The sequence below is a fragment of the Canis lupus genome, chromosome 10 (genome assembly GCF_011100685.1).
Source record: "Canis lupus familiaris isolate Mischka breed German Shepherd chromosome 10, alternate assembly UU_Cfam_GSD_1.0, whole genome shotgun sequence".
NCBI classification, from domain to species: Eukaryota; Metazoa; Chordata; class Mammalia; order Carnivora; family Canidae; genus Canis; species Canis lupus.
The window spans coordinates 24,422,651-24,436,233 of NC_049231.1; the positions used below are offsets into that span (position 1 = coordinate 24,422,651).

The 13,583-nt window shown below is 48.8% G+C and overlaps 1 protein-coding gene across 4 annotated transcripts in view; it reads right to left on the bottom strand.

The window, feature by feature from the left end:
* SREBF2 (sterol regulatory element binding transcription factor 2) overlaps positions 1–13,583 on the bottom strand; it is an 80,659-nt gene that overhangs the window by 13,355 nt on the left and 53,721 nt on the right. For all 4 annotated transcript variants that reach the window (XM_038550387.1, XM_038550386.1, XM_038550388.1 and 1 more), the window contains 4 exons: positions 13,112–13,304; positions 12,293–12,474; positions 9,242–9,518; positions 6,498–6,667 (listed from right to left, as the gene is read on the bottom strand). In XM_038550387.1, coding sequence (XP_038406315.1) covers positions 6,498–6,667; positions 9,242–9,518; positions 12,293–12,474; positions 13,112–13,304 — 822 coding nt within the window. The remainder of the gene's footprint in view (positions 1–6,497; positions 6,668–9,241; positions 9,519–12,292; positions 12,475–13,111; positions 13,305–13,583) is intronic.

A 13,583-nucleotide genomic window follows, 5' to 3' on the forward strand; every position in this document is an offset into this window, starting at 1 on the left:
TGGCGCCCATGATGAGGGCAGCGCCTCTGTGTCTGGTTCAGCGTGATGGGTCTGACCTTTACTGGGCTCTAAGTAGCCATCAGCTAATATAACGGCTTCAGAAGACTTGAATGCCAGGGTCAGAAATAGCACCGCCAGCCAGAGTGCCACTCAGGGAACAGACAGAGATGATGGACTCTCCTGGGGTGGGGGCGGGAGATCTGGAGAGTGCTGCCTGAATCTGAGAGAAAATGACCCTGGCCAAACTGCTCTATGGAGAAACTCTAGTACAATCACAAATCTTCCCCGAAGTCTCTCATCATGGGGCCAGCAGCACTAATGGCCTCCCCTACTCTTTGCAGACCGCTGTATTTGAGATGGGACACTGGAGAACAAGTGCGGAGGAAATCCATGACCACCTCCTGACTGTCAACAGAGTGCTTTCTGAATCTGAGCCGGTAACTGCAGTGGAGGAGCCTGAACTGAACAGAGGTTAGGGGTGGGGTGGTGGCAATCCCGGGGCCTCTGAAGTCAGAGAACCTTCTACCACTTGCCTGATAAGCAAGGGAGCAGGGCGCTGCTTCAGGGTAAACTGAAAACCACTGGTTCCTCAGAAGGGCCCAAACGTCACCAAATGAAGCAGCAATAAAGCCTGGTAGGTGGTTTTACAAGAGGAACCCAAGGAATGATTAAGGAAATCATTAAGTTAGAGTACATTTTAAAGCTTAATTCTTAAGAAAAACCTTAGTTTTAAGACATCTGTCTCAGCGCCCGTGCGTGTGTGTGTGTGAGAGCTGGAGTTTAGTGGTTTGAATTAATAAGACATATAAATCCTGGGATATAATCATCTACAGTATAATTTCTAGAAGGCAAACTGAAAGAATAACTTCTGTTGCTCTTTTAATTTTCTTGGCATTATCACTCTATGATAATTTCCCTAAATTCTTTTTTTTTTAAGATTTTATTTATTTATTCATGACACACACACACACACACACACACAGAGGCACAGACACAGGCAGAGGGAGAAGCAGGCTTCATGCAGGGAGCCTGACGTGGGACTCAATCCTGGGTCTCCAGGATCACGCCTTGGGCTGAAGGCAGCACGTAACTGCTGAGCCACCTGGGCTGCCCTAATTTCTCTAAATTCTACAGACACCAGAATCCACCCAAGCTAGGCCTATGAGCCCCCCTTCCTCTAACTCATCTGCTAACTGCCAAACTGAGCAGCCATGTCAGGAGACTCAGAACTGCTTAGATCCTGAGAGCCACCCCGAAGTCCCAATTCCACATTGTCTTCCCACACCAGGCTTACCCTATGGTTCTCAAACTGTGTGCCAAGGTACCCCCAAGCACCACAGGGAGCCTGCAGGTGCACCACTGGATATTTCACATTTCTTTTTTTTTTTTTTTTTTATATTTCACATTTCTGAGGTAAATATAGCCGTGCTCCACATGAGTCAGACACCACTTAAACTACTAAGTGGTGGTAGTTTGAAGTCTCGATGTGAGACTGCACAACCTTCCTTTGGATGATGTCATAGCTTCACGAAGCTGAGTTTTTAGAGGCTGTTGTAGTAAAAAGCAAGCTTTGGTGGTGTTACCAGAAGTTGGTGGTGCTACTCTGATTTCAAGGCTTGAGAAGGTTTGCAACACCCAACAGGCACATGTATATACCCCAGCAATTATTTACAGTTATCAAGAATAAAAATACAGGATGCCTGGGTGGCTCAGTGGTTCAGCGTCTACCTTTGGCTCAGGTCGTGATCCCAGGGTCCTGGGATCGAGTCCCACATCAGACTTTCCACAGAGAGCCTGCTTCTCCCTCTGTCTATGTCTCTGCCTCTCTCTGTGTTTCTCATGAATAAATAAATAAAAATCTTTAAAAAAATAAAAATACTATTTCTTCTTTCAACTTTGTGTCTATTTCTTTATTGGCTACTAAATTGTTAAGATCTAAATGTGTATTAAGATGCCTGTACATAACTAATTAATAAACAGAACAGTTAGGTATTTCTTTTAGCCCAGGGCAACCATGTAAAAATTACTGAGGACACAAAGGGTGCCATGAACGGAGAAAGACTGGGAACCTCTGGTTTAAACCATCTTCATAGAGGCCAGCCTTCTGCTTGCCCTCAAAGCCCGACTCATCTGCTAGCTGACTGAATTCAGCTGCATTTGACTGAATTCAAAGTTTCTTCCTCTTTAAGTACTGTCTGGGTCTGCTAGTCTGGCACCTCTCAAGAGAAGCCAACAGATGAAAGGGGTGGTTACTTTCCTAGAAATCAGTTCCTCTTCTTTGTCCACCTTACTGAAATGCAAATCTGGCAATACCATCGGTGTTCCAGATATTTATGCCCTCTGAGCGAGCTTGCCACTTTGAGAGATTTCACCTCAGGGGAGACTCATACAAGTGGGTGAGGAGAGTGTGTGGTGACACTGCCGGCAGCACCGTAACTGCATCTATTAGAGGCAACTGAACATGCCCCGGCAAACGTGCTAGAGTACCAGGTACCTCTCTGTGGAGTAAGGAGGTAGCAAAGAAAGAGGCCCACGGCTCATTGTTTGGTTGACAAAGCAAGTGGCAGAACAGGGTTTCTGGTAGGATCACATATTTTTTTAAAGATTTATTTGTTTATTTATGATAGACATAGAGAGAGAGAGGCAGAGACACAGGCAGAGGGAGAAGCAGGCTCCATGCCGGGAGCCCGACATGGAACTCGATCCCGGGACCCAGGATTGCGCCCTGGGCCAAAGGCAGGCACCAAACCGTTAGGCCACCCAGGGGTCCCCTGGTAGGATCACATTAAATAGATAATGCGTGTATGTTAGTACATGCAAGGAGGAAACTCCGAGGAAATACACAGTGACTGCTTACCCTTTGTTAGACACATCAGATGTTTTTGGGGAGAGGGGCTCATGGGCAGGGACAGTTTCAAGAGCACCATCTTCCTGATCCTCGGCTGCCACACATATACCCTCCTCAAGCAGGCTGAGTCCCTCTGAAGCGTAGCTGCGTCTTGGCAGTAAGGACAGTCAAAACCCCAGGGGGGGGGGCTTTCAGTATGATAGGATGATCTCAACATTTATAGGGGAAGGTAAAGGGCATAAACTAGTCACTAAAGCTAGAGGGCTGACACTTCCAGATATCAGACACATTAGAAGACTCAACCATTAGGGTGTGTGGTGGTGGTACATCCAGAAGCAGACTCGTTACACATGGGCACTTGATTTATGACAAAAGTGCCAGTTGGTCCAGTGGGGCAATGACAAACATTTTAATAATAGAGCCTGGGGCAGGGAGATATCCATATAGGAAAAAAAGTAGATCTTGCATCTCTACCTTCACCTCACACAAAAGTCAATTCCAGGTGGATATGGGTTTGGGTGTGGAAACAGAAAGTACAGCGACTGGCAAAAAACCCAGTAGAGTGTCTGTAACTGAGACAGGACAAAAATGCACTGAACAGGACAGAAAGTGTCTGTGATAGGAAAGACTAAACGTCTGATTTCACGAACATTAACAACTTGTGCTCATCAACGGACATCATTAAGAGAGAGATTAGGCGGGACCCCTGGGTGGCTTAGTTCCTTGAAGGTCTGACTCTTGTTTTCGTCTCTGCTCATGATCTCAGGGTCGTGAGATAGAGCCCCAAGTCAGGCTCTGTGCTCAGGGTGGAGTCTGCTTGAGATTCTCTGCTCCTCCCCCCTTTCCCCCACCCCCGCTCTCTCTCTCTAATATAAATAGGGGCACCTGGGTGGCTCAGCTGGCTAAGCATTTGACTCTTGGTTTTGGCTCAGGTCATTATCTCAGTGAGGAGTCTGCTTGAGATTCTCTCTCCCTCTTTCCTCTCCCTGCTCGTGCTCTCTCTCAAATAAATCAATCTTAAAAAAAAAAAAATCTTAAAAAAAAAAGAGAAACTAGGCAAGCACAAGAGGGAGATACACACAAAGCACATATCCAACAAAGGATCAAAGCCAAAATAAATAACCTTGAATCAATAGACAGACATGTAAAATAAACAGGTAATACACTTGAACATGATTTTCACAAAAGAAATTATCCAAATGGCCAATGAAACGGTGCTCAACATCATTAATGCCCTGGAAATTACCAATGAAAACCAGAAAGGCCAGAAATGATACTATCATGTGTTTGGAGAGGATGTAGAACTGGAACTTTCTTTCATACACTGCGGGAGGAGTGGAAACTGGTATACCTGCTCTGGAAAACTGTTAGGGGGCAGCCCAGGTGGCTTGGCGGTTTAGCACCAACTTCAGCCCAGGGCCTGATCCTGGAGACCCAGGATCAAGTCCCACGTCGGGCTCCTTGCATGCAGCTTGCTTCTCCCTCTGCCTGTGTCTCTGCCTCCCACCCCCCGTCTCTCATTAATAAATAAAATCTTAAAAAAAAAAAAACAAAACTGTTAGGCGTTGTCTACTGAAGCTGAACATACGTGTAACCACTGACCTAGCAATACCATCTCTAGAAGTGCAATCACCTGCTCACCAAAGAACGAACAGGGATGTTCACAGCAGTGCTGTTCATAGTAACCAAGAATAGGAAACAACTCAAAAAGTCCATCTCTAAGTCTAGGCACAGAATGGAATACCGTAGAGCAATGAATCTTACACACGACACTGCGTGAAAGCAGCTGGACACATATACTACATGCTGTGTGACTCTCCTATAACGTTCCAACACAGGCAAAATACCTAAGTGATCCGGATGGTGGTTACCCTGGTGGGAGGCCTTGGCAGTAGGGGGAGTGTGCTGACTGCAGGGGGCCCAAGGGATGCTTCTGGGGTCCTGGTTCTGTTCTGTTCTTGATCTGTCTGCTGGCTGTATGAGTATATTCACTTTGTGAAGTCACTGAACTGTGTACTTAGGATTTGTGTACTTTTCTACATGGATATTATACTTCAGTAAAACGTTTACAGAAATAACAAATAAGAGGCAGATTAAATTATGGTGCCAGAATTCAGAATAACAGTTATCTTTGTAGGGGGCAGTGTGAACAAAAGCCCGTAAAAGCTTCTGGGGGTGATGGGAAGTTCTACTTCTTCTTTCAAAGATTTTATTTTTAAGTAATCTCCATACCTAATGTGGGGCTCGAACTCACAACATGAGATCAAGAGTCACGTGTTCCACTCACTGAACCGGCCAGGCGCCCCAGAAGTCCTACTTCTTGATCTGGACAACTGCTGTTACATGGGGGAGTTCACTTTGCGAAAATTCAACAAACTGTAAATTAAAATGCTCACATTTTTCTATATGTGCATTGTATTTTGATACAACTAATGTGTTCGAAATGCTTTCTGGGGGCAGAAAAGTTACAAGTGGGATGACATTGACCCAGAGCACTAGGACAGACAAACAGGATAGGGAAGCAGCCTAGCCCACACCTCCTGCTCTCAGCCTAGACTAACCTTGCCCAGAAAAGTCACCCTCACTTCCCTAAGCCTGGGTCAAGAACAGGGTGTTCTCTGGGCAGAACAAGAAGCCTCATTCCTAGTCTGGATTCCCTGCCAGACTGTGCGCTCCCTGAGGACAGGGTGAATGTTCTGCTCTCCACTGCATTTCCACTCTAGGGAATGCCTGGTACGGAGCAGGGACTCTGACATTTGCTGAATGAACATCAGTATCTAAGGTCCCTGAAACAGGACTGAGACACAGAGAGTACACTGGGCTTCCTCATGCCCTCTGTCACCTAGATGAGGGTGACACACTTCAGGAAACATCAGTGTCACCACAGGCCACGTTCCTATTCATCAGCTCATCGGTGCCATTCTGGAGATAAGGCAACAAATGGAGATGTCATCTTTCTGTGCTGAACATGGCTGATGCATTCAGCAGCCTCCTCGAAGCAGGCACCGAACAGAATGTGCCTCTTTCCGCTGAAGTAAGAGAAAGCCTGAGGTCAGCAGATGCTGTGAGCTAGCTGATAACAAGGACTGTGGATTCGCCAACAGTGAATTCCCAAGGCTGGCCCTATGCCAGGCACAATGGAGGCGCCTGAAAACAGCTGTTCCTGCCCTGGGGCTGACCTGGGCTCCTCCAAGACAGGCACCATTTTTCATTTCAGGACTCAGAGTGCTGGGATTACTATAAGGAATGCAACTGCTACCTTTGGTATGAGTAAAAACACCAAGAGACACAACCAGAAAATGTCAAAAATTTTTATGACCACTTGGAAGAGCAGGAGAGTCATATATTTAACCCCCTGAATATGGGTCACTGTATCACTGAAATCAATCTTCTTTCTTCAGGCACTGAAATGTCTGCTTATGCTTCTAAGGGCCAGGAGGGGTTCTGTTGGTTTTTTGCTTGTTTGTTTGTTTTTTTGTCTCTTTTGTTCAGTGCCTAAATATTTGTGAAACGACCCACTGACTGGCTATCTAACCCTCTAGGTAGTCGGCCCCCAAAGGCAGAGCCCACACCCATTTTTGTATCTTAGCTCCTGGGCAGGGAAGGGGGCTTCATGCAAGTCCCCAGAAGGGAGCTGCAGGGTACTCACCGCCAGGAAGCCAAGCTTGCCTCCACACTGGGTCTTGAGCCCCATGGCGGCAGTCAGATGGATCTCAACCAACGTGCTCGGTGGGATTTTCTCCTCTGCACATTCCGCCAGGTTCACGGCGCACAAAGCCATGTGTACATCTGAACAGGCGGATCCCGCAGGAAGCTTCCCTGTGGCAGGCAGAAACAGACACTGATGTGGCTGGATTCCTCCAAACCAAGCTTTTTTTTTCCTGTTTTCTGTAGTGCCATTGCAGCAAGAGCACAAGGACGGAAGAAAGTGCTTGAACTCTGTCATCAGATGGTCCTGGATGGGATGCGAGGCTCTGAGACCAAATAGCTGTGTGCTCCTTTCCACCTCACAGGTTGTTGGGACAAGTGAAAATGTATGTCAAGTGCCTGCCACGTGGCACATGGGCTGTGGAAATGAGAGCAATTATGACTGCAGGTCGTTGAATGGGACTCAGGTAGGCACTTCCACACTTTCCACATTCTGCTGAAACATCTTGCGTCTCCAAACATGGAGAGAGGTAATATAAATTAAAAAACAAAACAAGAGAAACCGACATGAATTTCTTTTCACTGTAAAAGAATGCACGGTATGTAATAAGCACATCCCTTTCCACGGGGGAAATAACACAAATCGGCGCTGATGGTGGACACGTCTTGGGTGAGCAGGTGGATGGCTAGAAAAGGCTTCCTACATGCTCCCGCGTGAGGGCTGCAGTCATGTGGTGTGACCCTGAAGGCAGGGGCCAAAGTGCCCCTGCACGGGTATGAGGGCCCATCGAAGCCATGAGGCTTCCACACTGTTGAGCTCGCTTTGGTCCTTGCTACGGGGCTGGGAAGGCACCAGGGCACACGAGCTTTACTGAGGGAGGCTGCACTTCGGGGGCGGCCCCTTGTCAAAGGTCCAGACAGTGGCCACGTCAGGCCTCCTGACCTCATCAGCCCCACGTTCTTCCCCCCTGGGGCCACCCTGTCTCCCTCATCTTTCTATCAGCCCCTACATTTTGTTCTGCACAGACATCAGGTATCTCTCTCCCCAGGAGACACCAGCTGGCTTTCTCTCTTCAGGAGAGGGAGGCTGGGCGGCAACAAGGGGATCACGTTTTAGTCACCTGTCCTCTCAGTGCCTTGAATAAAGCCAGGCCCACAGAGTGCTCAGCAAACGTGGAGGGAATGAGTGATGTGAACTACTCCAGCTGGAACTCTCCAGAACATGACAGCTGGGAGAACACAGGGAGGGAGCTGGTTCCATCCCCCAAGGGCACACTGAGAGGTCAGAGAAGAGTGATGCACGGTCTGCAGACAAGGGCCCTCTGTTGGAAATCACCATGACCCCAGGTGTGAAAACCCCACGGCTGGCCCCACAGGTCCCATCTCCCATTCATGTCACCTGGGGCCTGCTAAGGCCCCATTTCTGGGCTGCAGCTCCCTCATCACCAGGGCACTTCCATCACCTTCCTAGGACCACATCCCACTGCTGCTTTCTGACCTTCACTGGATATCCCCATGGCAACCTCCCTTCTCAAACCCTCTGACTTTGCTTCCCCAACACCAAACCTCTCGGGCAGCCTCTACCTGACTTGCCCTTGGCCTGCATGTAGTATGTGGTGTTTTCTGGGTCCCCTGAAGGTCCCCTTCACCAAAAGCCTCTCATCAGCAAACTCCGTTTTCTCACTGTAGGCCAGAGACCAAGCCCTATTCTTAGGCTGCGGAGCCAGCACATCCACCGCCGCTCATCATTCTCCACTAAACTGCTCACCTTCTCCCTGGAAAACTGCTCTTTGGCCTGTTTCCCTCACCTTTATTGGCAGCAACACCATTTCCCCAAACTCTCAAGCAAGAAACCAGGGAACCAACCTTGCCACTCCTTTCCTGCCCCTCTCATCCCATGGCTCCCCAAGTCCTATCAGCTTCTGCTCTCTCTCCTCCTGTCACCTCTCGTCTCCAGCTGTATTTGCTCCTACCTGGACTCCTCGACGCAATCCTTAATCCTCTCCACCCACCTCCTACTTGCCAGCAGAGTGAATCCACTCTCGTCAGAATCTGATGGTGTCATCACTGTCCGAATGCCCCTCACTGCCTGGCTCCCATCACCCTCCCCTTGCCTGGCAGCTGGCTCCAGGACAACTGAAATATTCTTCTCAAGAGCCACCCCAGATGGGGTTCCTCCCTGGGAACATCCCTCTGCCTGGAAGGCACACCCCCTTCCACACGGCTGGCAAACTCAACCCATCCTGTTATACAAAGCCAAGACTTTCCAGAAAGCCTTTCCTGAAACCCTCCTCAGCAGTACACCCCTGCCCTGCAACTGAAGCCCGATTCTTCTCCTACCTCTACCACACTAAATCATAATTCACTTGCTGACCTGCCTGCCTATTAGCAGAGCAGCAGTTGAATGAAATATTTCACTGAATCTAAGATGACATCAATTTTAAGTCTACTATTAAGAACCACTAAGGAAAAAACAGTGCCAACTCAACCATACCATGCCACCATATAAAGAACATAGCCTAAACGTAGAGACATTAATGTGAAAAGATGTGCATCTTAAACTGATGGGCTACAGTAATGAGCCACCTTTGTGGCCATGGTTGTGGGTGGAAGGTCCGTCCCACTGTTCTAGGGCAGCAGTGGGAAGAGGGCTCTGATGGGCCAGAGAACTAGCAAACCCAGCCAAGGTGGAGAGACGGCATCGGGCACCCTGAGGCCAGCCAGGAAGCAGTGGCCACCCCTCACCAGTGATGTGCAGCTGGTGCAGCCTGTGATAGGCCAGGGCCGCGTCCCGGGCGCTGGCCTTCGCCTCGTCCTCAAAGCCTGCGGTGGTGGCCGGGGCAGCCCGCCGGTGCTGGAAGACCTTCTTGAGCAGCCAGCGCACCAGGCGCAGCTTCTGCAGGCTGTAGCGGATCACGTTCCAGGAGAGGCTGCAGGCCAGGTCCAGGCGGGAGGTGGGCAGTGTGCGGCCCAACACCGACAGGCAGGTTTGCAGGTTGGCTGCAGCAGCTGCAAAATCCCCCTAGAAAGCAGCGAGAGGCGTGACATTCACTGGCCTTGCTGTGGCCTTTTTATTTTGCTTTATTTTTTAAATATTTATTTATTTTAGAGAGAGAAGGGCAGAGGGAGTCAGAATCTTAAGCAGACTCTCTCTGCTGAACTCAGAGCCTGATGCGGAGCTCAATCTCACGACCCTGAGATCATGACCTGAGCTGAAATCAAGAGTCGGACGCCTAATTGACTGCATCACTCAGGTGCCCCTTTTTATTTTATTTTCATTTTTAATTTTTAAAAAGATTTTATTTATTTATTTGAGAGATCACGAGCAGGGTGAAAGGGCAGAGGGAGAAGCAGACTCCCCGCTCAGCAGAGAGTCTGCTGTGGGATCAATCTCAGGAGCCTGGGATCATGACTTGAGCTGAAGTCAGACAGACTGTACCACTCAAGCACCCACCTCTTTTTATTTTAGCAAAAACTTTTACTTTCCCTTCACTCCCTAGTTTACCAGAGTAATACATGCTCATTGAAGAGTCCAGGAAAATTCATAAAGCTAAAAAAGCTAAAAAAGGGATCCTTGGGTGGCGCAGCGGTTTGGCGCCTGCCTTTGGCCCAGGGCGCGGTCCTGGAGACCCAGGATCAAATCCCATGTCGGGTTCCCGGTGCATGGAGCCTGCTTCTCCCTCTGCCTGTGTCTCTGCCTCTCTCTCTCTCTCTGTGACTATCATAAACAAATAAAAATTAAAAAAAAAAAAAAAAAAAAAAAAAGCTAAAACAGTAAAAAGAAATCACCTGTGACTTTACACCCCAGGAAGAATGATAGCTGACATTTACACGTATTTTCTTCTCGCCTTTTACTAAATTGGGATTGTACTCTGGTCTACGTTGGAACAAATACTACTCACAATTTCCCACAGTAGCTTTACACATAAGATGATAAAGTGGATATAAATGATCATTTTTCAGGCTAATGTTATCTTTTAGGCTTTTCGGTTCTCAAAGTGTGGTTCCCGGAACCAGTAGCATCAGCCCCTGGGATCTTGTCAGAAATGCAAATTCCTGGGCAGCCCGGGTGGCTCAGTGGTTTAGCGCCACCTTCAGCCCAGGGTGTGATCCTGGAGACCTGGGATCGAGTCCTACTTTGAGTCCCACTTCAAGTCCCACCTAGGGCTCCCTGCATGGAGCCTGCTTCCTCCCTCTGCCTGTGTGTGTCTCTCTCTCCCTCTCCCTCCCGCCCCCCTTCTCTCTCTCTCTGTGTCTCTCATGAATAAATAAATGAAATCTTAAAAAAAAAACAAAAAAGTAATGCAAATTCCTGGTGCTCTAGCCCGACCCTGCGCCACCTGCTGAATCAGAACCTCTGGGGTTGGGGCCCTCCAGGAGATTCTGTTGCCTGCTAAAGTCTGAGAACCACTGTTTTACACAAATACCTGGCTAGACTACTATAACCAAGGATCTAGATAAACTACTCTTGGCCAGCCTGAGAGGGTCTAGTGGAGAGTCTATGGCCCTGTACTGAACACCTGTTTCATCACTGGCAAACAAGGAGACTGTCCTCTCCCTTCCCCTGTCCTGCAGTGGGCACACCTGTACTTCCTTCTGGCATCACTACAGGAAGTGGTCAGTGCAGGGGCAGCACCTCTCTCCTGGCTGATGAGCAGCTTCCAGCACACTCTGGTCCCGACCCACCTCAGCCTTGCCTCCTGGTCCCTTCTCACCCCACTTGTGAGCAACATGGCTCAGACAGAGGCCACCACAGCTCCAGACTCCCCCACCCTGGTGTCAGTGTCCCATCACCTCCTCTCCACTTTACATCTCAAATATTTCTGGAATCAGTTTTTCCTTTCAATTCTGGGCTCTTGCCACCTCTCCTCTGGTCTATTCCAGGAGTCCCCAACTTACTTCTGTGCCCCCTCATGCACCCCATCCTTCACGCAGCTGCCAGAGTAACAATCCTGAAACATGGACCTGAATCTGCCTCTAGGATATACAGCTTGGAATGCTTTTTTTCTAGGAATAGTCTCACTTCAAGGGGTAGGCCCCTAACAATGACATCTGTATTCCAGGTGCCACAGCCCTAGGCATGGCTTACAGTTCCAGGCTGGTCAGTCTGGTTCTCTCTGGTGGCCATGGCATCCTGTAGGAGGGGAGAGCCGGCCTGTGGTTTACTGAAACTGAGGACTGTTCTGGCTCTTGTTTCTCTGAGATGTGACGTTGAACTCTTCTTTCGATGCTGTGAGTTGCCCCAGAATCCTTCCTATAAATTCTTTGTTGATTTCAACAGAAAACTTTCAGCTAATTTTTCTGCTCAAAAACCTTCCTGGATTTCTCCAGAGAACTGGGAAAAAAGCCCAGTTACTTCGACTACTAACTCCAATTTGGGCCAGAGATACAATATCAGCCTGAGACCTCATTTGTCCCAGATATATCCTGCACTCTGGACATACCTGTCTACCTGCTGGTCTCCAAGTACCCCATCTATTCATGACTTCTCCACCTAGAAGGTCCTTCCTGCTTCTGACCGTGTGGCTCAAGCCCCAGATCCTCTTGACCAGAACTCGTCCCTTCTGTCTGAACTCCCGTAGAACTTTACTTTTCCTCTGTCATAACCCAGACTATAAATTGATTATCTCGTGTTCATGCAATAATTTACACATAGAAGTCCTCTCCTCTGCTGCCTATGACCATCAGGGGCCAGGTCCCTTCCTACTCTTATCACCCACAAGCACCTACCACAGGGCATATTTATATACCAGGGTATTCGATATAAGTTGCTGAGTTATCAGCTGCAGAACTTACCCTGGCGAGGTCCAGGTCGGCCTGCTTCCGGTGTCTCCAGAAGGTGACTGAGGAGCGTGAATGTGGCCGGATCACTGGCTCTCCATGGACCAGCAGCTTCACAAAGACGCTCAGGACAATCACACCATTTATCAGCCATAAGAGAAGCGTTGGCATCATCCAATCAAACCAGCCCCCAGAACCTAAAAAGGAAGGTCTCCACTGAGCCCATGAGGAACGGCCTCCTAGAGCAGCCCTAGGGGACTGCAGGGCATCTGACTAACCCCCAGCATTTAACAGGTTAGAAGCCTTCTACCTCATTTTCAGAAGTGTGTGTAACAAGATTGCTTCATTTAGTAACAATGTCTAAATGCTTTCCATAAGAATAAGACATAACCTTAATCCACACAATAGGCAAATCTGGAACAGTTCTGTAGCCTAAATAGGAGCCCCGTAGCCCCTATCACTATGGAACTAGGTACCATAGCTAGATAACAAAGATAGCAAAAATCACCGTCAATCAAGGTGGGTTTGATTAGACCACTGATTTCATGACTCGGACAAAAATATCACATCTCCTTCAAATAGGTACCCTCCCTTCCCTTATCCCCAACCCCTATAATAATAGAAGTGTAGGTTCCTGATTTCTTCTGTTCTTACTGACGGAGCTTGGGTGTGCCCTGTTACTTCCAAATAGGGACTTATGCCAGTCCCTATCAGGCCTGCTACAAAAGCCCTTTGGAACCTGGTGGATAAGCTGAGCAGTTTGTACACATAGGGCCCATCTCCTGTCACAGCTGCCCACCCACGCTTGGGTGGTACAAGGGGTCCTCTGCCTACCTGACTCAAGTGACAGGATGCTGCGGCCAGAGCCGGAATATGGGTGCTGGTCAGAGCTGTGGGCCCCTCCCCACTGCAACAGGGCAGTCAGGGGGTTAAAGGAGAGGCAGAGGAAGGTGAGCACACAGAGCAGAATCCGAGAGCGGTCCACCATGCCCAGCGCCACGGGAGGAGAGTCTGGCTCATCTTTGACCTTCAAAACAGGGCCAAGAGGTTGGAATTAAATACTGCATGGGTTTTTATAGCATTTTGCTTTTATATGAACTGGAGGCAGACCATGAGATTTAAACTTGAGACTACAAAGTCAGACGGGAGGGCAGCCTGGGTGGCTCAGCGGTTTAGCACTCACTGCCTTAGCCCAGGGTGTGATCCTGGAGACCGGGGATCGAGTCCCACATCAGGCTCCCTTCATGGAGCCTGCTTCTCCCTCTCCCTGTGTCTGTGCCTCGTTCTCTCTCTCTCTCTCTCTCTC